Source organism: Anomaloglossus baeobatrachus, chromosome 6 (genome assembly GCF_048569485.1).
Source record: "Anomaloglossus baeobatrachus isolate aAnoBae1 chromosome 6, aAnoBae1.hap1, whole genome shotgun sequence".
Taxonomy (NCBI): Eukaryota; Metazoa; Chordata; class Amphibia; order Anura; family Aromobatidae; genus Anomaloglossus; species Anomaloglossus baeobatrachus.
Window position 1 is genome coordinate 35,124,335 of NC_134358.1, and position 27,500 is coordinate 35,151,834.

A 27,500-nucleotide genomic window follows, 5' to 3' on the forward strand; every position below is an offset into this window, starting at 1 on the left:
CCCAACTTTACCGGTGGGAGATGGAATAGCAGCAAAGTTTGTCCTCACCATTCCTTCAAAGTATCGAACCTAAAAACAATCTAGTTTATTACAAATTCCTTTTTGTTCTTGGGTAGGTCTGTATAGGGGCATTATCACATACTTTGCCTGTGGAATATACATGCAATTCCCTGGAGACCTGCGGGGATAAGGAGCGAGTTGGAGAAGGTGTCACCTGTTATTATGTTGCTGCGCCTCCCCCTGTCGCTGCTGTGCAGAATAGATGTAATCCGCTGCGGAGTGCAGCAGTCTGTGCGCTACTTGCTAATTAGAGCTGAGAGAAAACGTGTGTTACGTGTGACGCCTCGGCACCTGCTGGCACCTGCATCAACACAACTCACTGATATGGCGGTTTCACATCCGCGCACCGCGGGAAGTTTCTTCGTTAGAATATAATCTTGTGATTTGTCGTTAATGCTCATGAGTTAATGTACAGATATAGAATTTGCCAAAGATCTCCGCTTACCGCAGATATTTTCAGTCTACCAATCACGTCTTTTAACGGCCATTGTTGCACACCCCTAGTGATAAGCGGTTTTAAAGATCACTTAATTGTTTACTTTTAGTGTAAGAACAACTTATACTTATAAAATTAATACACAAGTATTAATCTACTTAGAAGTCGCAAAAAAACCCGCAAACGCTAAGGAGCCAAAATCATTGCAATGACTAAAGCTCTTTACCGAAAAGCGTCTGTGTAGCGCCCCTGAACACCTCAGGGTGCTACAAGGTACAAGGATGCAGGGCCTACCCCCTTAGGGACCCAGAACCTCAGTGCCGGTAACACCAAGAACCCAGGTAATCCCAGTTACCCCAACAAATCCCCCAAATAATGGAATCCAGCTAAGGTAGGACCAATGGATGGCCGCCGAGAGGTGAAGCCACTGCAGTCCACTAGGTGACCAGGTGGGACGGGCAGACTGTGGAGGCTATTCACCATTCGCCTGCACCCCACTGATGAAGCTTTTGCGACACGCGCATCCGGGTTGAAGGATACTCGTTCACCCACCTCTGAGCCACCATTGGTAGGCCCTCTGTCTGTGCACTATGGGTAAGTTTGGAATGCTTCTCCTTATACTGTGATCGTTTGATCCTATGGTGCATTTCCACTATACTTTGTTGATTGTATTTATTTATTTATTTACTCTGTTACTTAGCCCTATGGGGTAATGATGGGCCAAGTCATGGTGGTTCTTTGATGGGCGTGTGTGTAGGAATCCACCTTACCTCATGTATGTAATTTATGGAAATTGAATTTTAAATATTCTATGTTTGTTTATAATAAAATTTAATATTTTTATAATTGAATGAGTCTCCTATACGTGTTTTCTACACGAAGTACATAAACTGTGGAGAGTAGTCAGAAGTCAGTCTAGACGGTGAAGGTGGAGCATGTGACTGAGGAGCATCGTGACTCAGGTTGATGGTGACCTGGTACCCAGGAGAGGTAGTTGCCGGTGGTGTACGGTGGAGTAATCCCGAAACTACGCACCGACGGGGTACAGGACCCTAGGACAGGAAAGAGCTCCAAGCCGACCTGTTAACACCTGCACAGCAACGGGGACCATCAAGGACCTTGCTGACGCTAAAGAATCTGAAGACTCAGTAGCAAAGGGAGAGCCGGGGACAGGACCAGAGACTCCACAGGGTTCACGCTACCATCAGGCGGACAGAGGTGGACAAACCATAGACCTTGGACCCCCAGTGTTCCATACCACGGGGACCCACTTACGAGAGACAGGTGCAGGGGAAGAAGGTACCAGAGAACCAGACTGGCACTGGGACGAAGGGTACCTGGAGGCGAAACCAGCCGGCCTCGGGCAACCAGTTAAGCATCAACAGTGAGTAAACCAGTTGCACTGAATATCTGTCTGGACTCCTTCTTCCAACGCTCACCGCACCATACACCTGCTGGGGCAATACCCTACTTACGAAGGGCCCAAGTCATGAGAGCTGCACATTCCATCAGCCCCAGCAAAACCTGCAGCGGCGACTCCTTACACTTAGCCGCAACACCGCAAGTGGTTTCAGGAATAACTTTATTCACAAATCCCCTGTAAATATCCCCATTACAAAAAGCGCCCAGGGCATGGAACCGGGTAACGGCCACCACCGTGACATTCCTCGTAGAGACACTGCCCGGAACCGAGTACCCCATATTCCTGGGTGCTACATCTGCACTTCTAAGTTTTTATGTTTTACCTCTACAACTAATAAAGAGGTTTTTGTGAAGATTTTTGCGCTATACAATCCTTATCTCATTGAACATTCTCATGGCACTATGAGGTCCGTGCACTTCTTTTCTTAAAGGTGAGCTGACTTTTTCCATAGTATTATAGTAGTTATGTTATTGTACATATCTTGCTTTCAAAAATGGCTTCCTTCTTGCCACTCTTCCATAAGTGCCAGATTTGTGGAGTATACGACTAATAGTCATCCCGTGAACAGATTCTCCCTTCTGATCTGTGGATCTCTGCGGCTCCTCCACTGACCATGGGCCTCTTGACTGTTTCTCTAATTAGTGCTCTCCTTGCTTGGGATCTCAGTTTAGATCAGGGGTGGGGAACATCCAGCCCAGGGGCTGTTTGCAGCCCGCGATTACTTATTCTGTGGCCCCCGGGCACATTCTTGGGGACCGCAGTGCTCGGGAGGCAGTTATGGTCTTTCCCGCTGCCTGCCCTTTTTAAATCCCAATATGTAATAAGAGGATGCACACGCAGCGTTCACTACTGAACACTGCATACACATATCATTAGGTTCTCATGCTGGCCTGTGCCAGCATGCGATAAGCGCGAGATGTGGTCCCGTCACAGAAGAAGAGGAACAGCAACTTTATCGGCCTCTTTGCTGTACATGCCTCCCAAACTGATACTGTGTGACTCCCTCACCAATGATGCGTACCCCATAGTACTGTGTGCCAGCCCCCAGTGCTGTGTGCCACTCCCCCGTGCTGTTTACACCCCCCTAGCGCTGTGTATCCCACTGTTGTTGGTGCGCCCTAGTGCTGTACATGCACCCCCAGTGCAGCCCATGTCCCCCAGTGCTTTCTGTGCGCAGTGGTGAGGTCCATGCTCGCCAATACTATTCTTGCCTGCCAGTGCTATTTGTGCCCCCTTAGTGATGTCTGTGCTACCCCAGTCCTGTCTGTGTCCCCCAGTCCTGTCCGTAACGTCTAGTGCTGTGCGTTCCACTGCCAGTGCTGTCTGTGCTACCACCAGTGCTGACCATTTTGCCGCCAGCACTGACAGTGTCCCCCAGTTCTGTCTGTACCCTCCCTAGTGCTGTACTTTCCCCCTGGTGCTGTCGATGCTGCTGCCAGTGCTGTCCTTGTCCCCGAGTCCTGTCCATGCCCCCTAGTGCTGTCCGTGCCACTCAGGGCTGTCCATGCCTGCTCAGAGGTGTATGTGCCTCAACCATCTCCTGTAATGTATATGTCACTGCCCCTCCTGGGATGTATAGGCCCCAGCCCCCTCCTGTGATGTTTTTGCCCCAGTCCCTCCTGTGATGTCTATGCCCCAGCCCCCACTTGAGATATCTATGCCCCAGCCCCTCCTGTGATGTATATGCCCCAGCTTCTCCTGTGAGGTATATTCCCCAGCCCCTCTTGTGATGTCTATGCCCCAGCCCCTCCTGTGATGTCTATGCCCCAGCCCCTCCTGTGATGTCTATGCCCCAGCCCCTCCTGTGATGTCTATGCCCCTGTATCCCCTGTAATGAATATGTCCCCAGCAACTTCAGTGATGTCAATGCCCAAAGCCCTTCCTGTGCTCTATATGTCCCAACCCCTCCTGTGATATCTGTGCCCCAGCCCCTCCTGTGATATCTATGCCCCAGTGCCTCCTGTGATGTCTATGCCCCAGCCCCCCTTGACATGTCTACGCCCCAGCCACTCCTGTGATGTCTATGGCTCAGGCCCTCCTGTGATGTTTGTGCCTCAACCATGTCCTGTGATATCTGCGCCTTAGCTCCTCCTGTAATGAATATGCCTGCAGTCCCTCCTGTGATTTATATGCTCCAGCCCTTCCTGTGATGTAAATGCCCCAGCCCTTCCTGTGATGTAAATGCCCCAGCCTCTCCTGTGATGCATATGACCCATCCTCTCTTGTGATGTCTGTGTCAAGCCCCCTCCTGTGATTTCTGTGCTTCAACCACCTCCTGTGATGTTTATGCCCCAGCCCCACCTGTGATGTATATGCCCAAGCCCTTCCTGTGATCCATATGTCCCAGCCCTTCCAGTGATGTCTATGCCCCAGCCCCTCCTGTGATGTCTATGCTCCAGCCCCTCCTGTGATGTCTATGGCCCAGCCCCTCCTGTGATGTATATACAGCATCTTCTATGTGATGTACAGTGTCTTGCAAAAGTATTCGGCACCCTTGAATTTTTCAACCTTTTCTCACATTTCAGGTTTCAAACATAAAGATACAAATGTTAATGTTATGGTGAAGAATCAACAACAAGTGGGACACAATTGTGAAGTTGAACAAAATTTATTGCTTACTTTAAACTTTTGTAAAAAATAATAAACTGAAAATTGGGGCGTGCAATATTATTCATCCCCTTTACCTTCAGTGCAGCAAACTCACTCCAGAAGTTGATTGAGGATCTCTGAATGATCTAATGTTGTTCTAAATGACTGATGATGATTAATATAATCCTCCTGTGTATAATCAAGTCTCCGTATAAATGCCCCTGCTCTGTGATAGTCTCAGGGTTCTGTTTAAAGCACAGAGAGCATCATGAAGACCAAGGAACACAACAGGCAGGTCCGTGATACTGTTGTGGAGAAGTTTAAAGCCGGATTTAGTTGCAAAAAGATTTCCACAACTTTAAACATCCCAAGGAGCACTGTGCAAGTGATCATATTGAAATGGAAGGAGTATCATACCACTGCAAATCTACCAAGATCCGGCCATTCATCCAAACTTTCATCTCAAACAAGGAGAAGATTGATCAGAGATGCAGACAAGAGGCCCATGATCACTCTGGATGAACTGCAGAGCTCTACAGCTGAGGTGGGAGAGTCTGTCCATAGGACAACAATCAGTCAAATCTGGCCTTTATGGAAGAGTGGCAAGAAGAAAGCAATTTTTCAATGATATCTATAAAACGTTTTGTTTAAAGTCTGTCACACACTGGGAGACACCAAACATGTGGAAGAAGGTGCTCTGGTCAGATGAAACCAAAAACAAACTTTGTGGGCACAATGCCAAACGATATGTTTGGCGTAAAAGCAACACAGCTCATCACCCTGAACACACCATCCCCACTGTCAAACATGGTGGTAGCAGCCTCATGGTTTGGGCCTGCTTTTGTTCAGCAGGGACAGGGAAGATGGTTAAAATTGATGGGAAGTTGGATGGAGCCAAATACAGGACCATTCTTGAAAAAACCCTGTTGGAGTCTGCAAAAGACCTGAGACTGGGACGGAGATTTGTCTTCCCACAAAACAATGATCCAAAACATAATGCAAAATCTACAATGAAATGGTTCACATATAAAACGTATCCAGGTGTTAGAATGGCCAAGTCACAGTCCAGACCTGAACCCAATCGAGAATCTGTGGAAAGAGCTGAAAACTGCTGTTCACAAACGCCTCCATCCAACCTCACTCAGCTCCGGCTGTTTACAAAGGAAGAATGGGCGAGAATTTCAGCCTCTCCATGTGCAAAACTGATAGACACATACCCCAAGAGACTGCAGCTGTAATCGCAGCAAAAGGGGGCGCTACAAAGTATTAACTTAAAGGGGATGAATACTATAGCAAGCCACAATTTTCAGTTTATTTTTTTAAAAAAGTTTAAAATAAACAATACATTTCGTTCAACTACACAATTGTGTCCACTTGTTGTTGATTCTTCACCACAAAATTTAAGTATTTTAATCTTTATGTTTAAAACCTGAAATGTGGGAAAAGTTTGCAAAACTCAAGGAGGCCGAATACTTTTGCAAGGCACTGTATATGATTTAAGAATTCTATTATCACAAAGAGTTGACTATGCTCCAGATCGGGACAAACCTGGAAAAGCAGTTGTGAGAAGCTACATGATCAATATCACCTAACATCACAACTGCACCAAGGAGAAGCAGCCTCAGTCACCACAATGGGGGGGGGGGGTAATTGTTTGACCATATATAGCAATGTCATTTTAAAGTTGATAATTTTGTGCAGCCCCCGAAGGTTGGTAGAAATTTCCAAATGGCCTCTGACAAAAGAAGGTTCCCCACCTCTGGATTAGATGGATGGCCATGTCTTGGTATATTTTCAGTTGTGCCGTACTCCTTACGTTTTTGGATGATGGATTGAACAGTGCTCCGTGACATGTTCAGAGTTTGGACTATTTTTTATAACATAACCCTGCTTTACACTTCTCTACAACTTTATCCCTGACCTGTCTGGTGTGTTCCTTAGTTTACATGATGCTGTTTGATCCTTAATGTCCTCAATCAAACCTCTGAGGCCTTCACACAACAGCTGTAGTTGTACTGAGGAGATATTAAACACAGGTGGACTCAATTTACTAATTAGATGATTCCTGGAGGCAATTGGTCACTCAGAATTTTAGTTAAGATTATCAGACCATAGGGGGCTGAATACAAATGCACATCACAATGTTTCGATTTACATTGTTAAAATATTTAGAAAACCATTATTCATAATACTTCAGAAATACATGCAACTTAGTGTTGGAATATCACATAAAATCCCAATAAAATACATTTAAGTTTGTGAGTGTAACTTTGCAAGGTACTGTATATTGTATACTGTATATAGGTACTGTATATTCTAGTACACAGAAGCAGTATTATATTAATTATATTCTGGTGTGCGTGTATATATACAGTTGAAACCAGAAGTTTCGATCCACTCTGTATTAAGACACATCTGCAGTTTTTTTTCCCTCCGTTCTATATAAAGACACATCTTCAGGTTTTTCCCTCCGCTCTCTATACAGACACATCTGCAGGTTTTTCCCTCCACTATCTATACAGACACATCTTCAGGTTTTTCCCTCCGCTCTCTATACAGACACATCTGTAGGTTTTTCCCTCCACTCTCTATACAGACACATCTGCAGGTTTTTACCTACGCTCTCTATACAGACACATCTGCAGGTTTTTCCCTCCACTATCTATACAGACACATCTTCAGGTTTTTCCCTCCGCTCTCTATACAGACACATCTGTAGGTTTTTCCCTCCGCTCTCTATACAGACACATCTGTAGGTTTTTCCCTCCACTCTCTATACAGACACATCTGCAGGTTTTTCCCTCCGCTCTCTATACAGACACATCTGCAGGTTTTTCCCTCCACTATCTATACAGACACATCTTCAGGTTTTTCCCTCCGCTCTCTATACAGACACATCTGTAGGTTTTTCCCTCCACTCTCTTTACAGACACATCTGCAGGTTTTTCCCTCCGCTCTCTATACAGACACATCTGCAGGTTTTTCCCTCCACTATCTATACAGACACATCTTCAGGTTTTTCCCTCCGCTCTCTATACAGACACATCTGTAGGTTTTTCCCTCCACTCTCTATACAGACACATCTGCAGGTTTTTACCTACGCTCTCTATACAGACACATCTGCAGGTTTTTCCCTCCACTATCTATACAGACACATCTTCAGGTTTTTCCCTCCGCTCTCTATACAGACACATCTGTAGGTTTTTCCCTCCGCTCTCTATACAGACACATCTGTAGGTTTTTCCCTCCACTCTCTATACAGACACATCTGCAGGTTTTTCCCTCCACTATCTACACAGACACATCTTCAGGTTTTTCCCTCCGCTCTCTATACAGACACATCTGTAGGTTTTTCCCTCCACTCTCTTTACAGACACATCTGCAGGTTTTTCCCTCCGCTCTCTATACAGACACATCTGCAGGTTTTTCCCTCCACTATCTATACAGACACATCTTCAGGTTTTTCCCTCCGCTCTCTATACAGACACATCTGTAGGTTTTTCCCTCCACTCTCTATACAGACACATCTGCAGGTTTTTACCTACGCTCTCTATACAGACACATCTGCAGGTTTTTCCCTCCACTATCTATACAGACACATCTTCAGGTTTTTCCCTCCGCTCTCTATACAGACACATCTGTAGGTTTTTCCCTCCGCTCTCTATACAGACACATCTGTAGGTTTTTCCCTCCACTCTCTATACAGACACATCTGCAGGTTTTTCCCTCCGCTCTCTATAAAGACACATCTGCAGTTTTTTTTACCTCCGTTCTATATAAAGACACATCTTCAGGTTTTTCCCTCCGCTCTCTATACAGACACATCTGTAGGTTTTTCCCTCCACTCTCTATACAGACACATCTGCAGGTTTTTCCCTCCGCTCTCTATAAAGACACATCTGCAGGTTTTTCTCACTATCTGACATGAAATCAGTATAAACCTTTCCCATTTTAGGTCAATTAGGAAGCAAAATTATTTCTATTTGCCAAATGCCAGAATAATGAGACAGAGAGAATGTTTTCAGGCATTTTTATTACTTTCTGCAAAGTCAAAAGTTTACATACACTAATGCCGGCGTCAGACGGTACGATATATCGGGCGATATGTTGTCGGGGTCACGAATTCCGTGACGCACATCCGGTATCGTTTGATATATCGTAGCGTGTGACACCTCCGAACGACTGTGAACGAGCAAAAATACTCACCTTATCGTTGGTCATTGACACGTCGTTCCTCCTTCTGTGCTCCGGTTGTTCATCGTTCCCGTGGCAGCACACATCGCTCCGTGTGACACCTCGGGAATGACACCTCGGCAATAACGAACACAGCTTACCTGCGTCCCGCTGGCAATGCGAAAGGAAAGAGGTGGGCGGGATGTTTACGTCCCGCTCATCTCCGCCCCTCCGCTTCTATTGGTCGGCTGCCGTGTGACGTCACTGTGACGCCGAACGTCCCTCCCCCTTCAGGAAGAGGATGTTCACCGCCCACAGCGATGTCATCCGGGAGGTAAGTGCGTGTGACAGGGGGTTAATGACTTTGTGCGCCACGGGCAACTAATTACCCGTGACGCACAAACAACGGGGGCGGGTACGATCGCTCATGCGATCGCACGATAGATCGTCCCGTGTGACGCCGGCATAAGAGTACTATGCCTTTAAACAATATGGGAAGCTCATATGATGATGTCATGTCACACAGTGTTTGGCTCAAAACTCGCTAAGTGTCATGGCGGCATCAGACGATGTTGTGACGCCCTGGACCAGACAGGTAGTCACAGATAGAGCCCCGCATTACACCAGTCCCCTAACAAGGTGTCATCAGCCAACCATTAAATCCTAGTTACCCCCCTCAGGGCTTGATGGACACACCAGGGGGCGGAGCCAGGTGGTTGGCCACACCCACCGAGGAGTTCAGAGAGCCTGAGGTGGGAAAAGTAGAGGAGTTTGAGAGCTGAGTGGAGGAGGTCAGGCCTGTGTGACAGGCCTGCAGCAGACTGACAGGTGTCTGGGTTGGAGCCCGGGCACCTTTGGCTAGGAGGCATATGGAGACCTCTGCCTGCAGGAGCCGGGATGACGGCTCGGTGGAACCGTGGTGAACCGGGACAGGGTAGTGGGCCGCCGGTACCGACCCGGGGAACCGATTCGGAAACCGGAGTACAAAAGGGGGGTACTCAGACCCTGAAGCTAGGTCCAGAAGCTACTGGGGGCTAGCTAATTCATTGATTGCGGCCAGGACTATAAGTCCTGTCCCACTCAAAGTCCTGACTGAAGACAACAGCCCAATGAGGGGGATAGAAAGCCACCGCAACGGCAAAGAGATCCCACGGGCCAGCGTCTGCGGACAAAGGGCTCTTCTGACATCTACAAGCCGGGGAGCGGACTCCTGACGCTGCAGGCGCAAGTAGTCCAACATCATACAAACAGGTGCAGGAGAAAGGCAGAGACCACCAACCGGTGGGGGAGCAGACGCAGCCGGCTGCAGGCACCGACCACCATCACCTTGGTTTACCAGAGACTTGTATGTGTTTCTAATTGTGAGTGCACCAGTGCCCTCCGGCCGCCCATCTCCCTGCACCGCCAAACACCCCCAACGGGTCCTGGGGCCAACATCCCTGCCCACGGAGAGGTTAACAAGTTACTGTATAACCATCTTCCCCGGGTGCCCCGTAACTGCAGCGGTGGTGTCCACCTTCATCACATCCCGTGAGTGGTGTCACGAACTTAACCACGGCTCCGGCCGTACACCTACGTCCCCTAAACCGCCACCCCCTTTCAGATCGGAGTGACCACAGGACCCCCGGGTCCAGAGACGCTCGAGCCACCCACCAGCGAGCCCGGATGCGAGCGGCTTGTCTACAGCCGAGCACGGGGCGGTACAATGTTAACGCTACAGACTCTGACACTCCGCAATATGGTTTCTCTGGTGCAGACTCGGGCATCGACCAGCTGTATGCTCATTAGTGATTGGGCTTGTAGGGGTTAATTTCTGCTAGCCTGCTGTTACCTTTTGGATCACATGTTACACGAGACCTATCATAATTACTCCCCACCTTTTTAAGATGGTGGAATCTGTTTTCCCATGCCTACTATAGCTTTTGCTAAACCGATCCATGTACTGTTGTGTTCCAGTAGCTGGTGATTTAATGCATGTTGCTTGGTGTGCTGTGGAATTCCTCCAGTAGTCTGGTTATTTCCTCCCTTCTTTTCATTTTCCTCCTTTATCATTTGTTATCTGATAACTATGTGTGCTGCATAATACAGTTTTGTTTTTTCTTGCTTGTCTATCAATGTTGGTTTTAACACACTATTGGGGGGTAGGGAGGAAGGAAATATTAGATTAGGGCTTGTCAGGGTCAGGCTGGTGGCTCAGACATCCTCACCTTCAGAGGTAACTCTGAGATAAGGGAATAACTAAGGCTAGTTTCACTCTTGCGTTGAACGGCATCCGTTGCATTGCATTGTGTGACGGATGCAACGGATGTGTTGCATATAGTGGCACAACGGATGCAACGGATGCTGCAAAACAACGCAATTCGTTTTGTTTTGGTTTTTTACAGTTTTACCGTTGGCAGACTATTGTGAACGATCAGCTGATCACTAACTGATCACTAACAGTAGCCGGCCATCGGGTGATCAGCCGATCAGTCACAGTAGCCGGCCGATCAGCTGATCGCTAACAGTAGTCCGCCGCCGGGTGATCAGCTGATCACTAACAGTAGCCGGCCATCGGGTGATCAGCCGATCAGTCACAGTAGCCGGCCGCCGGGTGATCAGCTGATTAGTCACAGTAGCCGGCCGCCGGGTGATCAGCTGATCGCTAACAGTAGTCCGCCGCCGGGTGATCAGCCGCTCACTCACAGTAGCCGGCCGCTGGGTGATCAGCTGATCGCTAACAGTAGTCCGCCGCCGGGTGATCAGCCGCTCACTCACAGTAGCCGGCCGCCGGGTGATCAGCTGATCGTTCAGTCGCCGACAATGAGTGTGGGGGGCGGGAGCGGGGGGCGGAGTGCGGTGGGTGGAGCTGAGCAGGGCCATGGCTGAGGACGTCAGTGCCGCGGGGACTGCATCGCTGGGGGACAGGTGAGTGAGTGTGAGAGTGTGTGTATGTGTGTGTGTGTGTGTGTGTGTGTGTGTGTGTGTGTGTGTGTGTGTGTGTGTGTGTGATTGTGTGTGTGTATACATATGGAGTGTGGGGAGGGGGCGGAGCCGAGCAGGGAAGTGTCGGGCTCCCGGCACACGTAACCAGGGTTCCTTGGTTACCCGATGTGTACCCTGGTTATGGGTGGAGGAAGCCAGAGAAAGCATGTGCATTGAAATCCAAAGGATTCCGCTGCTCAAAAAAAAGTAACATGCTGCGTTCTTTCTGCCCGACGCAGCGTCAAAATAACGACGCTGCGTCGTCCGGCGGATTCAACGCTGACACTTGCGTTACAGTGCGTCATCCATACAAGTCTATGGAGAATAGCGCAGTGCGTTAACGGACTGCGCTATTCTCCATAGTGACGGACTCCGCTGAACGCAAGTGTGAAACTAGCCTAAGGCCCCCCTACTCTGAGGGCCAGGCTAGGAACGTAACCTAAATATTATGCAGTTGTTCCTGCCTACAAATTAATAAATATTCTCCTTCATTTTCTCCTGATATCTATGTGCATATTTACCAATGCATTTGACTTATTGCGAATTTATTAAAATTTCGACAATTCCGCAACAACTGCGTGACGTGAGCTTGCAAATATAATTTTTCGGGTGAGCAAATAAAGGTATACTTTTGTCATTTTTGGGCATAAAAGTATTTCCATCGATTTCTCTGGCTAAAGGCTACTTTACACACTGCGATATCGGTCCCGATATCGCTAGTGTGGGTACCCGCCCCCATCTGTTGCGCGACATGGGCAAATTGCTGCCCGTGTCGCACAACAGCCGTCACACATACCTACCTGTCCGGCGACGTCGCTGTGACGGGCGAACCGCCTCCTTTCTAAGGGGGCGGTCCGTGCGGCGTCACAGCGACGTCACTGAAGCGTCACTGAACCGCCGCCGAATAGCAGCGGAGGGGCGGAGATGAGCGGGACATAACATCCCGCCCACCTCCTTCCCTCCGCATAGCGGCCGGGAGGCAGGTAAGGGGAGCTTCCTCGTTCCTGCGGCGTCACATGCAGCGATGTGTGCTGCCGCAGGAACGAGGAACAACCTCGTTACTGCTGTAGTAACGATTTTTGAGAATGGACCCCCGTGTCGCCGATTAGCGATTTTGCACGTTTTTGCAATGATGCAAAATCGCTTATCGGTGTCACACGCAACGGCATCGCTAATGCGGCCGGATGTGCGTCACAAATTCCGTGACCCCAACGACTCCGCATTAGCGATGTCGCAGCGTGCAAAGCCCGCTTTACACGGTACCACGATATAATTTTGTGTTGCACATCGTAAGAATGGAAGATACCCTTTCGATAATAGAATATTCTTCCTTGTACTTTCTAATATGAACCATCTGGATATGATGCCGTTAGAAGGAAGACCGTACCCTGGAACAAGCATTCAATAATCGTATATTTTTAACCGTTGCTGGGTCGCACGGATCACGGGGGCAGCGGTTGGGACTCGGCGTCTCATGGCCGGGATGTAGTTCCATGTTGTCTCCATCAGCGAACACTTGTGTCAGTAGAGGCAGCTCGGTGCTGTGTGTCTCACCATGAGCCCCTCCTGTACCATCCTCCTCCCCGCTCACAGTCTATCCCCATCAGACTCAGCAAGCAGCAGAAGAGGAGGACGATCCTCAGCAATTCATCAATGAATGAGTGGCAGCCAGTGCAGGATGCAGGAGCTCAGCCACCTATAGGGAAGCCATCGCTTCTTTTTGTTGCGCAAGGAAAAAAACGGATTCTCCTCCTTGGAAATAGAAAAAAAAAGCACCAGGAAAGGAGCAGCAGCAGCGGGAGGCATCTGGGTTGCAAGGCAGCAGACATGAGATGGAGCTGCACAATTATCATGCACAGCAGGGTCTGACCATCTGACTGCCAGCTCTGGGTAGACCCAAACCTCAAGGCACATGTCATGTGAGCAAATACTAAAATGTGCCAGGGATTCGGTGTCTGGGAAGTGAATTTTGAGGCTGCTGGAGATGTACAATGGGCCACTCCCTGGCTTGAGATTGGGGACCTGGTTTATGATTGAAGAGGAGTAGGCTGGTCAATGCTTGGGTGATGATGGTCTTCTGGTTTAGTGCACTCTACTGACATAAGGCGGTGGTGCGATGATGGTGAAACCCAAGGAGGACCATCTGTGATCTCATTCGGGTGAAGCTGCTGGAGATGTAACCCTTGCTTTCCCATCAGATCATGGCATTGGAGTTCCCTGGCCTCCCTTCCAGCCGCTCACCCTACTGGATCAGTCAAGATGGGGCTGAAGAGCAGACACTTGGAGGGTCCTCCTAGAGATGGCGAGAAGAAAGGGGATCTAGAGCCCAGCTCTCTGGGGACCGGACTGGAGAAAGATGGGACCTTGCTGCTGGTGGGAGCAGGGAAGGAGGACGTGAAGCGGAACCCACAGGGAATTGGGCTTTTGGCTAAAACACCTCTGAACTGTACCCGACCGGTCAAGAGGAACAACGCTAAGTACAGGAGGGTCCAAACTTTAATCTATGATGCCCTGGAGAGGCCGAGAGGGTGGGCACTGCTCTACCATGCCTTTGTGTGAGTAACCCGCGCCGTATGCACTTCATGTATCTGGTCATATATGTAGCATGCTCCGGGAGAAGGTATAGAACATGGGGCACTATATGTATGCATGGTTACCTTGTACATACATAAATAGTGGAATGGCGGCAATTCAGTAATTGTGCTTCGCTGGCGCTGTGAATGATATCGTTTTCCATGGTTTTGGCTACTTGGTGGCTTTGGCACAACTGGGAAAATCCGCCAAACAAGACATACGATGCCAGGTGCCATTCTGGCCGCAGACATATCCAGTGGCATGTGACCCTACTGGGGTCCATAGGTTGTGGGGTCAGGTTATTGTACATTTCTTGTTATTTGCTTTGGACCTCAGGTGTAAATGGGCCTGTTATTACAGGCAGATCGGCCCTGAGGAAGGAGTTCATTATAACAGTGTCCTCACTACCTGTATTAATAGGACTGTGTGTGCGGCAGTGCATGGCGGTGCGCTACCGGATCAGGGGCATGTGACGGAGGAAACGCGCCGTGTGTCTGGGATGACATATGTGCTCTGCATTGTACAGAATAGCAAAATGAGTTCATCCTCTGAGCGACTCCGAGGAGATGACCCAATCGTGTTCTCCACCGCCTCCTGCTCAGCTGTGTCTACAGTGTACATGCAGCATTCCATGTTACCATGGCAACCAGCAAAGGTGTTGTGCGGAGATTCTAATCAGGTTATAATTAGCCTGGTATGGAAAGAAGTATCTGTCTGTCTATCCATCCATCTATCTATCTATCTATCTATCTATCCCTCTATCTATCCCTCTATCTATCCCTCTATCTATCTATCTATCTATCTATCCATCCATCTATCCATCCATCTATCCATCCATCTATCCATCCATCTATCCATCCATCTATCCATCTATCTATCTATCCATCCATCCATCCATGTGTCTATCCGTCTATCTATCTATCTATCTATCTATCCCTCTATCTATCCCTCTATCTATCCCTCTATCTATCTATCTATCTATCTATCCCTCTATCTATCTATCTATCCCTCTATCTATCTATCTATCTATCCCTCTATCCCTCTATCTATCTATCTATCTATCCCTCTATCTATCTATCCATCCATCCATCCATCCATCTATCTATCTATCTATCTATCTATCTATCCCTCTATCTATCTATCTATCCCTCTATCCCTCTATCTATCTATCTATCCCTCTATCTATCTATCTATCCCTCTATCTATCTATCTATCCCTCTATCTATCTATCTATCCCTCTATCTATCTATCTATCTATCCATCCATCTATCTATCTATCTATCTATCTATCCATCTATCTATCCATCCATCTATGTGTCTATCCGTCTATCTATCTATCTATCTCTCTATCCATCTATCTATCTATCTATCTATCTATCTATCCATCCATCCATCTATGTGTCTGTCTATCTATCTCTATGTGTCTATCATCTATTCATCCTTCTATGTATCTATCCATCCATTTATCCATCTATCCATTTATCTGTCTGTTCATCTATGTGTGTGTCTATCTATCCATCCATCCGTCTATCCATCTATCTGTATATTTATCTATCCATCTATTATCTATCATCTATCTATCTATATCTATTCATCTATCCCTCTATCTATCTATCCATCCGTCTATTTATCTATCTATTATCTATCATCTATCTATCTATATGTGTCTATCTATTCATCGTTCTACCTATCTATCCATTCATCTGTCTATCTATTTATGTGTCTATCTATCTATCCATCTATCTATTTATTCATCTACCTATCCATCTATCCATCCATCCGTCTATCCATCCATCTAACTGTCCATCTATCTATCTATCCATCCATTCTTCCATCAATCCCTCTATCAATTATCTATCTCTGTCCATCTTTCATCTATTTGTCTATCCAACTATCTATCTATCTATTTACCTATGGATCCATCTATCCATCTATCCATCTATCTATCGCTCTTTTGATCTGTCTGTCTATTAAAAAAATTGCTCTCACAAGTTATTCTCTCAGCATTCATACGCTTTGCAATTGGAACCATGCAGCCCCTCCCCAGGCCACCATTCATTACACCAGTCCTATATTGATACCATACCTTCCAGCTCTGAATGATGATAAAGAGGGACACAATGCGGTGCACGTAGTGTCAATTTTTTTTTTATCACATATTACAAAAATTAGTTCCTAGTGAACCCCATTAGTTTTCCTCCTCCTTTTATAGCATCCACGGTGGTCCCCACAGCCGTTATAATGTTCCTACGTTCCACCCCATACGGTATGTTGCCCCAAAGTACATTACTCTACTAATTGCATAAGGCCCCTAAGGTACATCCCCACCTTGACGGCCTGATGCACTTACAGCTCCACCTACAGAGCCCTTCAAACAGTCTGATGCCTCTGCCACACACAGCTCTGCTACATCAACACACTCAAAATTCTGATACATCAACACATACAGCTTTACACAATCAACACACACCTTGCCTGTGTCCTGCTCCTCTTTTCCACTGCCTAGAAGGTCCCATGTCCCAAAGCTCCTGGTAGGACCTTCAGTTTGTGCATAGACTGAATGGTAATGGACGGACCCATCAGCTCCCTGCTCCACTGTTATATTCAGCTGTATCTGTATCCTGAGGACATCAATGCAGCTGAAGTTGGCATGTACCGCTACCTTCCAGGATAGTTGGACAGATCCTGACATTTTGTACAATCCCGCTGGATTTGGGACAGTCAGGATGTATGCCGAATCTGGAAATTTCCCTCTGCGGATTTAAGGCCCTATAGACAAATTGATACTTGAGAGAATCAGATATTCTAAAGCCTGCTTTACATGTGTCAATTTCACATACGATGTCGTATGCGATTTGCAACGCCCCATCGTATGTGTGGCACGTTAAATTTGTTGAACGTGTCGCACAAACGATTAACCCCCGTCACACATACTTACCCGTCCATACAACCTCGATGTGGGCGGCGAACATCCACTTCCTGGAGTGGGAGGGACGATCGGCGTCACATCGACGTCACGCAGCAGACGGCCAATAGAAGCGGAGGGGCGGAGATGAGCGGGACGTAACATCCCGCCCACCTCTTTCCTTCTGCATTGTGGGCCAGGAGCTGCAGGACGCAGGTAAGATCTGTTCATCGTTCCCGGGGTGTCACACACTACGATGTGCGCTACCCCGGGTACGATGAACAATCTAACATTCAATTCTAGAGAAATGAACGATGTGTATGCGATGAACGTTTTAACGTTCAATCGCAATCGCACGTACCGGTCACACACTGCAATGTACCTTACGATGCCGGATGTGCGTCACTTACGACGTGACCCCGCCGATACATCGTAAGATACATTGCAGCGTGTAAAGCGGGCTATAAGATCTAAAATTGTATTCTTCTTCATTACAGGCATAATGTACTGGTATATAAAGATATGTGGCGCCCCTGAGGCTTCCGTCGCCACAGGTCATTGCACCCCATCAGCGGTGTGATGCCCCATTCTGGGAGAGGAAGAGAGTGAACTCCGGTCCCCTGGTAAATTCACACTACACCCATTGCTAGGGACACACAGGACCAGGGAAAGTGGCAGGCAACCCTCCCATGCTGCATGCTGAGAGGGGCTGTAAGACCCATCCCTGCTCCCATAGGGTGGTAGCTTAGCAACTGGGGGGGTGGGAGGAGCCACCAGAGAGCAGATAGAGAAAGGAAGGTCAAGTTAGTTTCAGTTTACCTCAGGGAGTGAAAGAGTGAGGAGCCAGCATGTAGTTGGAGAAGAAGAACGAGAGCAAGGAGGGAGGAGGAGGCCTGCTGGAGGCAGGCAAGGAGGAAAGAAAGAAAGAAGGAAAGAAAGGCTCCAAGTCAGTCAGGAGCAGAGGAACTGAAGGAGACGCTTCCTGGTGAAGATCCTGGGACCCAGAGGTCCAGGTGACACCACGCAGAGAAGTTAAGAAAGGGTCGCAGGGCCGCGGGTAGTCCTGTAGGTACCACGAGCAGTCCTTGTTGGGTACCGAAGCCGAGGGCCCAGAGGCGCTACGAGTAGCTGCAGGCTGCGGTGGCCTGGTCCACAGTGACATCGGTGGAGTGATTAGCTGCGACAGGGGACGGTCCCTAGAGACTGGAGGAGTGAAAAGACAATCTCCAAACAGTAAAAACCGAGGCCCAGGGAATTGCAAGCTCCCAGGGCCAGAACCCATAGCAGACCTTCAGAAAAGGGGTAATCAGCCGACAGGTGACCCCCCAGCCTGGAGGCTGTAATGGAGGCCAAGCCAAGTCCATCTAACTAAGGCAAGGCTAGTGAAGACAGCAGAGAAAGAGACACTAAGAGGAGGGTACCGGAGTTCACGCTCTGAATCATCCAGAAACGGCGGAGGTCCCTGACAGTGGTCCCAGCAGTCTGAGGGTCCCTACAACTGTGACAAGAAGTGTGAGTAAAGAACTTGAACTGCACCCTTGGAGTTGCCTCTGTTATTCCATCTGCATAGACACTCACAAGCACCAACAGTGCCCCGGGCATTGCTCCACCTGTGGGGAGCAGTACCACCATTGCTGCTATAACATCCCCCGGAGGCCTCATACAGCAGCGGCGGCCTATTAGCCGCATACCACAGGTGGCGTCACGAACACAAACTTTATTCAACAAGCCACATATTTTCCTGACACCCACCAGGGCCACGGAGCCGGGCCCAGCCACCACTGACTACCACCGGACTAGTCCGGCCTGGCACCGGGTGTCCCATAGCCCTGGGGTGGGCGAGTCAACTTTTGGCGTCACGAACAGGATTTCGTACCCGGTCTAACCGGGTACTGTGCGCCTGAAGAACCGTGTGACAGACTGTGTACTTTACTGAGAAACCGCCGCCATTAGCGCTGCTGAGAGCGGGAAGAAGGGGGGCGTGCAAGAAGAAAGGGCGCGAAGAGAAGCCCCGCCCCCTTGTCCAAGAAAAGCGCGCGAAGCGGTGCCCGCCATAGAAGGCGGAGGAAGAAAGATGGCGCGTGAAGAAGCTAAAAGGATGGACGCCGAGCAACGAGCGGCCAGAGGAGGAGTGGCCGAGCCGGGACACGCACCTCAGAACCGGGTTGTGTCCTGCGTCCTGGAGAGCGGAGAAGATCCAGCAGCCGCTGCAGAGCCGGGTAAAGAGAGTGACACCCCCAGCCGGCGGAGCCCGGATTGCCAGGTGGGGCTCCTGCCCGGTCCTCCTGCAGGCGCGCGTGCCACGACCGCAGCTCCGATACCAGCACCCTGCAGCAAGACAGCGACCACCAGAACACCAGAGATGCTACTGAGGGGTGAGTCATTTAATGCCCCTGCCGGCGCGAGAGCCCCAACCCCCGCTGCCATGCCCGCGGTCCCTGGAGAGACGCCCGGCACGGCGACGCCGATCCGGGCCGCAGCTACGCCAGGTGCGGCCCGCAAAGATTTCGCCGCCGGAGCGGCGCCCATCCACACCGCAGCAGCGACGCCAAGCCCGGCCCGTCCAGCTCGGGCCCCAGCAGCGATGCCCCGCTCGGACAAGCAAGATTCCGCCGCAGCGGCGACGTTAATCCACGCCGCAGATGCGGGCCGCCAAGCCCAGGCCGCAGCCACGCCAGGTGCGGCCCGTCAAGAATCGGTCACAGCAGCGACTCCAATACAGGCCGCCGCCATGCCAGGCGCGGCTCGCCAAGACCAGCAGACACAGACTGTGCTGACCGCTGTCTACCTGCTTCCAGGTGGGGAGCCGGAGAAGAATCCCTACATGTAAAGTAGTAAGAAGCAGCTGAACTGTACATAGCCCCTCATTCTTTTTGAAGAAGTCCCTTGTGTTTCTGCCCCTCATTCTTTTCAAAGATGACACCCTTTCATGCTGTACTGCCCCTCATGCTTTTTGAAGACGTCACCCCCCCCATGTTTATGTGTTACCGGGCCACTGAACTGGAATGTGGGCCCCGGTGGAAGTGTATGTGTTATGTCCTACCAGGCCTCTGGACTTAGTGGCTGGTATGTTGTGTATGTGTCTTATGTAACCAGGCCATTGGACTTAATGGCTGGTCGATTGTCCCATTATTGTTTGATTGAAAGAAATGAACTGCTGGGCTACTGGACTTGTAGTAGCCAAAGATGTAATTAGTTGCACCCGTTGTGCCCCCTACCAGAATTATGGGGGATTTGCCTGAACCGTGCAATGGACTGGAAGTGCACACATAGTTTCTTTATAAGAAGTTTGCAACGTTCATGATATGTGCCTCCCATAAAGGGAAGAAATGTTTTACAGTTTATGTTATTGCATACCAAAAATGTTTTGCAGTTCTCCATATGTTTTTGTTGTTTTTCAGCCCGAGGACGTGCTGGGATTTGCTGTGGGGGAGTGTGGCGCCCCTGAGGCTTCCGTCGCCACAGGTCATTGCACCCCATCAGCGGTGTGATGCCCCATTCTGGGAGAGGAAGAGAGTGAACTCCGGTCCCCTGGTAAATTCACACTACACCCATTGCTAGGGACACACAGGACCAGGGAAAGTGGCAGGCAACCCTCCCATGCTGCATGCTGAGAGGGGCTGTAAGACCCATCCCTGCTCCCATAGGGTGGTAGCTTAGCAACTGGGGAGGTGGGAGGAGCCACCAGAGAGCAGATAGAGAAAGGAAGGTCAAGTTAGTTTCAGTTTACCTCAGGGAGTGAAAGAGTGAGGAGCCAGCATGTAGTTGGAGAAGAAGAACGAGAGCAAGGAGGGAGGAGGAGGCCTGCTGGAGGCAGGCAAGGAGGAAAGAAAGAAAGAAGGAAAGAAAGGCTCCAAGTCAGTCAGGAGCAGAGGAACTGAAGGAGACGCTTCCTGGTGAAGATCCTGGGACCCAGAGGTCCAGGTGACACCACGCAGAGAAGGAAAGAAAGGGTCGCAGGGCCGCGGGTAGTCCTGTAGGTACCACGAGCAGTCCTTGTTGGGTACCGAAGCCGAGGGCCCAGAGGCGCTACGAGTAGCTGCAGGCTGCGGTGGCCTGGTCCACAGTGACATCGGTGGAGTGATTAGCTGCGACAGGGGACGGTCCCTAGAGACTGGAGGAGTGAAAAGACAATCTCCAAACAGTAAAAACCGAGGCCCAGGGAATTGCAAGCTCCCAGGGCCAGAACCCAGAGCAGACCTTCAGAAAAGGGGTAATCAGCCGACAGGTGACCCCCCAGCCTGGAGGCTGTAATGGAGGCCAAGCCAAGTCCATCTAACTAAGGCAAGGCTAGTGAAGACAGCAGAGAAAGAGACACTAAGAGGAGGGTACCGGAGTTCACGCTCTGAATCATCCAGAAACGGCGGAGGTCCCTGACAGTGGTCCCAGCAGTCTGAGGGTCCCTACAACTGTGACAAGAACTGTGAGTAAAGAACTTGAACTGCACCCTTGGAGTTGCCTCTGTTATTCCATCTGCATAGACACTCACAAGCACCAACAGTGCCCCGGGCATTGCTCCACCTGTGGGGAGCAGTACCACCATTGCTGCTATAACATCCCCCGGAGGCCTCATACAGCAGCGGCGGCCTATTAGCCGCATACCGCAGGTGGCGTCACGAACACAAACTTTATTCAACAAGCCACATATTTTCCTGACACCCACCAGGGCCACGGAGCCATGCCCAGCCACCACTGACTACCACCGGACTAGTCCGGCCTGGCACCGGGTGTCCCATAGCCCTGGGGTGGGCGAGTCAGATACATCACTATGTTCCAGTACATCTCTTTATACTAGATACATCTGCATATACTGCACCAGTAACTGTATCGGTAAAATAAAAGCCAGTAAATGTCAGGGATTTTCTTTCTCTATACAATCACTAACACATAATGAAAAGCAATGGCAATAATCACATTTTTTTATACTCTTTTTTTAAAAATACGAGCAAATTTCATGTACATATTTGGTAACTGTAAAGGCCCCGTTACACGCAACGACGGATCTAATGATATATCGCCGGGGTAACGGATTCCGTGACGCACATCCGGAATCGTTAGCAACGTCGTTGCGTGTGACAGCAATGAGCGACCGTTAGCGATGGAAAATACTCACCTTATCGTCCATCGTTGACACGTCGTTCCTTTTCAAAAAAATCGTTGATTCTTGAGCATGCAGGTTGTTTGTCGTTCCCGAGGCAGCACACATCGCTACGTGTGATACCCCGGGAACGACGAACTACAGCTTACCTGCGGCCGCCCACTATGAGGAAGAAAGGAGGTGGGCGGGATGTTACGTCCCGCTCATCTCCGCCCCTCCGCTTCTATTGGGCGGCCACTTAGTGGCGCCGCTGTGACGCCGCAAGAACCGCCCCCTTGGAAAGGTGGCGCTTCGCCGGCGACAGCGACGTCGCTAGGCAGGTAAGTTCGTGTGACGGCTCCCAACGATAGTGTGCACCACGGGCAGCGATTTTCCCGTGACGCATAAACGACGATATCACTACGTGTAACACCCCCTTTATCATAACAACTTGTACAATAAAGTGAACGGATTGTTTATGTCAGCAGGTTTTCAAACCCAAACTACTTATATGCTCATGTACCTCTTTCAAAGACAAGTCCAGTAATATCTTTACATGGCTGGTCGGTTCTTCCATTCCTAAGAAATCAGCATTTGAATTGATATGTAAATGGCTATTGTGGCGCCCTGGACAAGCCAGAACGTCACAGGTACTGCAACAACACACCCCACACCCCGGTTAGGAGCATCAAAGTCAGACACAAATCTTTGTTGCCTCCCTCCAGGGGCTGATATCCACACCAGGTGAGGCGGAGCCAGGTGGTTGGCTCCTCCCACCGAGGAGTTCACAGTCCTGGAGGCGGGAAAAGGAGGGAGAGTGTAGTGGAGTTGAGGAGTGTGTAGAGTGCGAGTTAGGGAAGTGGTAGTGGAGGAACTGACTGGCCGTGTCCGGGTACGTGGCCCGGGCACAGAAACAGCAAGGTTGGCAGACGGTGGTGACCGTCTGCAGGAGAGGCCGATTGACGCACAACCGTAAGGACCGGGGACGGGCGGTGGCCCCCCGGTACCGGATTGGGGAGCGAAAAGAAGCCAGCACCATCCGGCAGGGCCTACGGACCCCGACCAGGCTAGGAGTCGCCGTTAAACCGGTCAAATCCGTCAGCGATGGGAACCTCTGGCGTTTCCCAGCAATAAAGACCCGACTGAAGGCAACCGCTCAACCGTGAAGGGAAATCTAGCCACAGCTAGAGTTCCCAGGGCCAGCGCCTGCGGGAAAAAGGGGCTCCTCCGGCAAACATACCGCTGGGGAGCGGGTTACCGGTGGGAAGCCATCGGGGCCGAGAATATAACACCGGTGCAGGGAGAGACAGTTACCGCCAACCTACCGGGAGTGACCGTCGCAGCCTTCTGTGGGACTCGTCCATCCAGCCCTTTGTTTTACCAGAGACTCCGTGTGCGTTACTGGTTCAGTAAGTACCACCGTGCCGTCTGGCACTGCGCTGCCCCGCGACCCTGCACCTGGCCAAGCCCCGCAATCCATCAAACAGACAACAACTCCGGGTCCCGGGACTACCAAAATCCCCCTACCCACGGAGGGGAGGAAAACATCCCAGCTGCTCCCTGTCACCGCTCCCGGGATCCCCGTACAGAGCAGCGGTGGTGCCCCAACCTCACCACACACCGTGGGTGGCGTCACAAACCGACATCCCAAACAAAACACCCCTTTCACTCACGGGTGAGGAGCGCCGCTCGAGTCCCCGGATCCGGGCCACCGCTCGAGCCACCGAGCAGCAGCAGCGCCGGACCCGAGCGTGGTGAGCGCAGCGCCCCGCCGCCTGCGACAGCTATGGTAGATCTGAAGCCTCTGTCACTCCAGGTCTATTCTCCATTCTATGCTTTCTCCTGCTTAACTCATGGGTTCCAGTAAAGAGGCGGTCTGTTAAGCTGGAGGCAGCAATGCTGGGAGGAATAGAGCTGGAGTGAGGGAGATCTACTAGTTTTTCAGCCTTGTTTGCATATTCATTCAAGCAGTGATTTCTCAGTAATGGATGAATGGATTGGTCAGGTAACGGCATTGCAGGACTTGTGTTTGAAAGAGCTACATGTGCATAAAAATAGTTTTGGGGGTGAAATCCGGCTGACACATTCCCTTTAAGCCCATAAAAAGAGTTGAAGGGAACCTGACAGGTAATACATGCCTCATGCACACTGACTGCATGCAGTGTCACTGCGGTGTTTTATAGAAAACATATTTTAAAAACTGCACAGGAGACTAGTCTGACAGAGTGGGTCCCCAGTGACTTGTCCTTGCCCGCTCTACTGGAGGGACAGGTCGTTCCCGCAGCGAGTGTATAGGTGGAGGGCTGTCAGTCACTAGGCCAGCCTGTCTGAATATTCTTCCTTGTGGCTTGGGCCACAGCGGCTTTTAAGGTATGTTTTCTCTGAAATACAGTCAGCGTCTGATACGTGCTGCCCGTGGATCAGGCACCTGTCAGGTTCCCTTTAATTGAAATGTAAAGACTAAATAAAATATATGTTTGGCAAAATGGCGCTAACAAAATCCTACAGCTCAGAAAAGTTCTGGATGTGACATCTCTGATGAAGAGAAAAGAACAAACATCCACTCATCTGAACATGAGCGTCACAAAACTGTCCTGTGCATATACATGTGTGGTGCCTGCGCGGATCTTATATATGTGTGGTGCCTGCGCGGATCTTATATATGTGTGGTGCCTGCGCGGATCTTATATATGTGTGGTGCCTGCGCGGATCTTATATATGTGTGGTGCCTGCGCGGATCTTATATATGTGTGGTGCCTGCGCGGATCTTATATATGTGTGGTGCCTGCGCGGATCTCATATATGTGTGGTGCCTGTGTAACGGGGTGCCAGGGGTGCCTCCGGCCTTGTAGTCGTGGCCCTCGGTATCAGGCTTACCCCTGGTTCCACCGTCACTATGGGGACAGGAGCTAACTTGGTGGGGCAGAGTGTGGTCGTGGTGCAGATGTTGTCCGGCGCACAAACACTCTTCAGGCAGGGTACAATGCGATGAACAAACATTCTTTTATTCTTCACAGTTAAAAAGTCCAGACAAAGCAATCCGGTCAGCAATAAATCTGGCAGATGACAATTCCTGTGGAGCTGGGGACACCCTGACCAAACGTCACCTCGGGTGGGGATATGCCCTCCGTACTCTACTTCCTTCGGGCACCCACTATTCAGCCAAGCATACACCGGACCCACACCGGCAGAATAGGCTCTGAGGTTACGTCCACCTCCTTCTCTCCGGTGTCCCCTGCTGTTCTGCTCACACACTCTGCCCGACGTGCACACACTGCTGCCCCGGATGCTACTTTTCACAAAGTCCCGAACAAAGCCATAAAGGTGCTGAGACGCTTTCTTAGCTGGGGGAAGCCTGTCCTTGCGTCCCCTCCAGTGGTGATGTGCCTGACTACTCCACTTCGCCCGGCTCCCACTGCTGGCTACCCACAGCCCGGACCCACACCGGACTGCTTCACACTATGAGGTTCCGCTCGCTCCTTTTCTCACCGGCTTCCCTGATTTCCAGCTCCCTTCTTTCTTTCTTGCTTTCTGCCCACTCAGCTCCACACTCTGCCCCGGCTCTGCTGCTCCGCTCCTGTCCCCGAGACAACTGCTTGTCTTACACACTTCCTTTTTCCTCCTAAGCTGCCAGCTCCTCCCCCTTCCCTGTCACTGTTACCAGGGGAACCACTCACTACACTGGCACCTAGGGAGTACCCTGACTCAGCATACATGCATACAACATAAAACATTTTTATTAATAACATTTCCGGGTTAACTATGCTCCCTTTTGCAGAGGGGTCTGCTCACCCACTGCACCTGCGCGGATCTTATATATGTGTGGTGCCTGCGCGGATCCTATATATGTGTGGTGCCTGCGCGGATCTTATATATGTGTGGTGCCTGCGCGGATCCTATATATGTGTGGTGCCTGCGCGGATCTTATATATGTGTGGTGCCTGCGCGGATCCTATATATGTGTGGTGCCTGCGCGGATCTTATATATGTGTGGTGCCTGCGCGGATCCTATATATGTGTGGTGCCTGCGCGGATCTTATATATGTGTGTGTGTCCGCATGACTGTGTTCCATCTATCTATCTATTGTGGGGTTCCACTCGCTTGCAGGGGTGTGAGGTAGCTTCAGCAACACATCTACAGTCTCTTTATAAAAATTCCGGCAGTTTATTTAAAACACTCCCAGCATAAACTGCTCTTAAACATAAACGATCCACGTACCGTGGGCTTCCAGTCCATTACAAGTCCATAGTGGAAGTTTAGCAACTTTCCCCACTCTCTGGCTCCTACCAGTGTACACCTGTAGCCGAGGTTCCTTGCCAGCACCCAGGTCCCTCTGCAGACCCCTGTCTGTCGCTCCTCCAGGAGAGGACCGGCCCTGCAGCCACAGCCCTAGCCTGGCTGCACTCACCTTCCAGTCTCACCCCAGACTGAATTCCAGACTCTGACAGTTTCCTAATTCAGACTGGACACACCCACAGGTGGAGGTCTGTGATTCTCCACACCTGCACAGTACACTGGTATTGTTAAAGGGAACCTGACCTTTATATGCAGAATCAAGCCTTTGTGGAACTACAGGTCCCATAGCAACCTCTTCAGCTTAATATTGCATGGACCTTCTCCACTGGGACACATAGCGACCATTTACCACATTGGTGGTCGCTAGCTCACATAATCTGTCTATCCTTCTATCTATTCTCCATCTATTTATCCGTTTGTTTGTCTATCTATCCATCTATCCCTCTATCCATCTATCCATTACCTATCTATCTATCTATCTATCTATCTATCGATCCTTCTATCTATCGATCCTTCTATCTATCCATCTATCCATTACCTATCTATCTATCTATCTATCTATCTATCTATCTATCTATCGATCCTTCTATCTATCTATCCATCTATCCCTCTATCTATCTATCTATCTATCTATCCATCTATCCATTACCTATCTATCTATCTATCCATCTATCTAATCTATCGATCCTTCTATCTATCGATCCTTCTATCTATCTGTGGCGCCCTGGACTAGCCAGGTCGTCACAGATAACACACAAACACCCCACCCCCACTAGACACTAACATTAGCCAAACATAAAACCCTTGTTGCCTCCCTCCAGGGTCTGATGTCCACACCAGGTGGGGCGGAGCCAAGCGGTTGGCCCCGCCCACTGAGGAGTTCACAGGCCTGGAGGCAAGAAAAGTGTCAGTTAGAGTTTGGAGTTTGAAGTGAGAGGAGTAAGCACTTGGGTGTCTGGGTTTGCGGCCCAGGCACTGACAGCAAGGTTGGCAGACGGTGGT

The 27,500-nt window shown here is 49.9% G+C and overlaps 1 protein-coding gene across 3 annotated transcripts in view; it reads left to right on the forward strand.

Annotated features, from left to right (window-relative positions):
- The first annotated feature begins 13,249 nt into the window (after positions 1 to 13,249).
- KCNQ3 (potassium voltage-gated channel subfamily Q member 3) overlaps positions 13,250 to 27,500 on the forward strand; it is a 289,722-nt gene continuing 275,471 nt past the window's right edge. For all 3 annotated transcript variants that reach the window (XM_075352849.1, XM_075352850.1, XM_075352852.1), the window contains exon 1: positions 13,250 to 14,200. In XM_075352849.1, the coding sequence (XP_075208964.1) occupies positions 13,905 to 14,200 (296 nt within the window). In that variant the 5' untranslated portion in view covers positions 13,250 to 13,904. The remainder of the gene's footprint in view (positions 14,201 to 27,500) is intronic.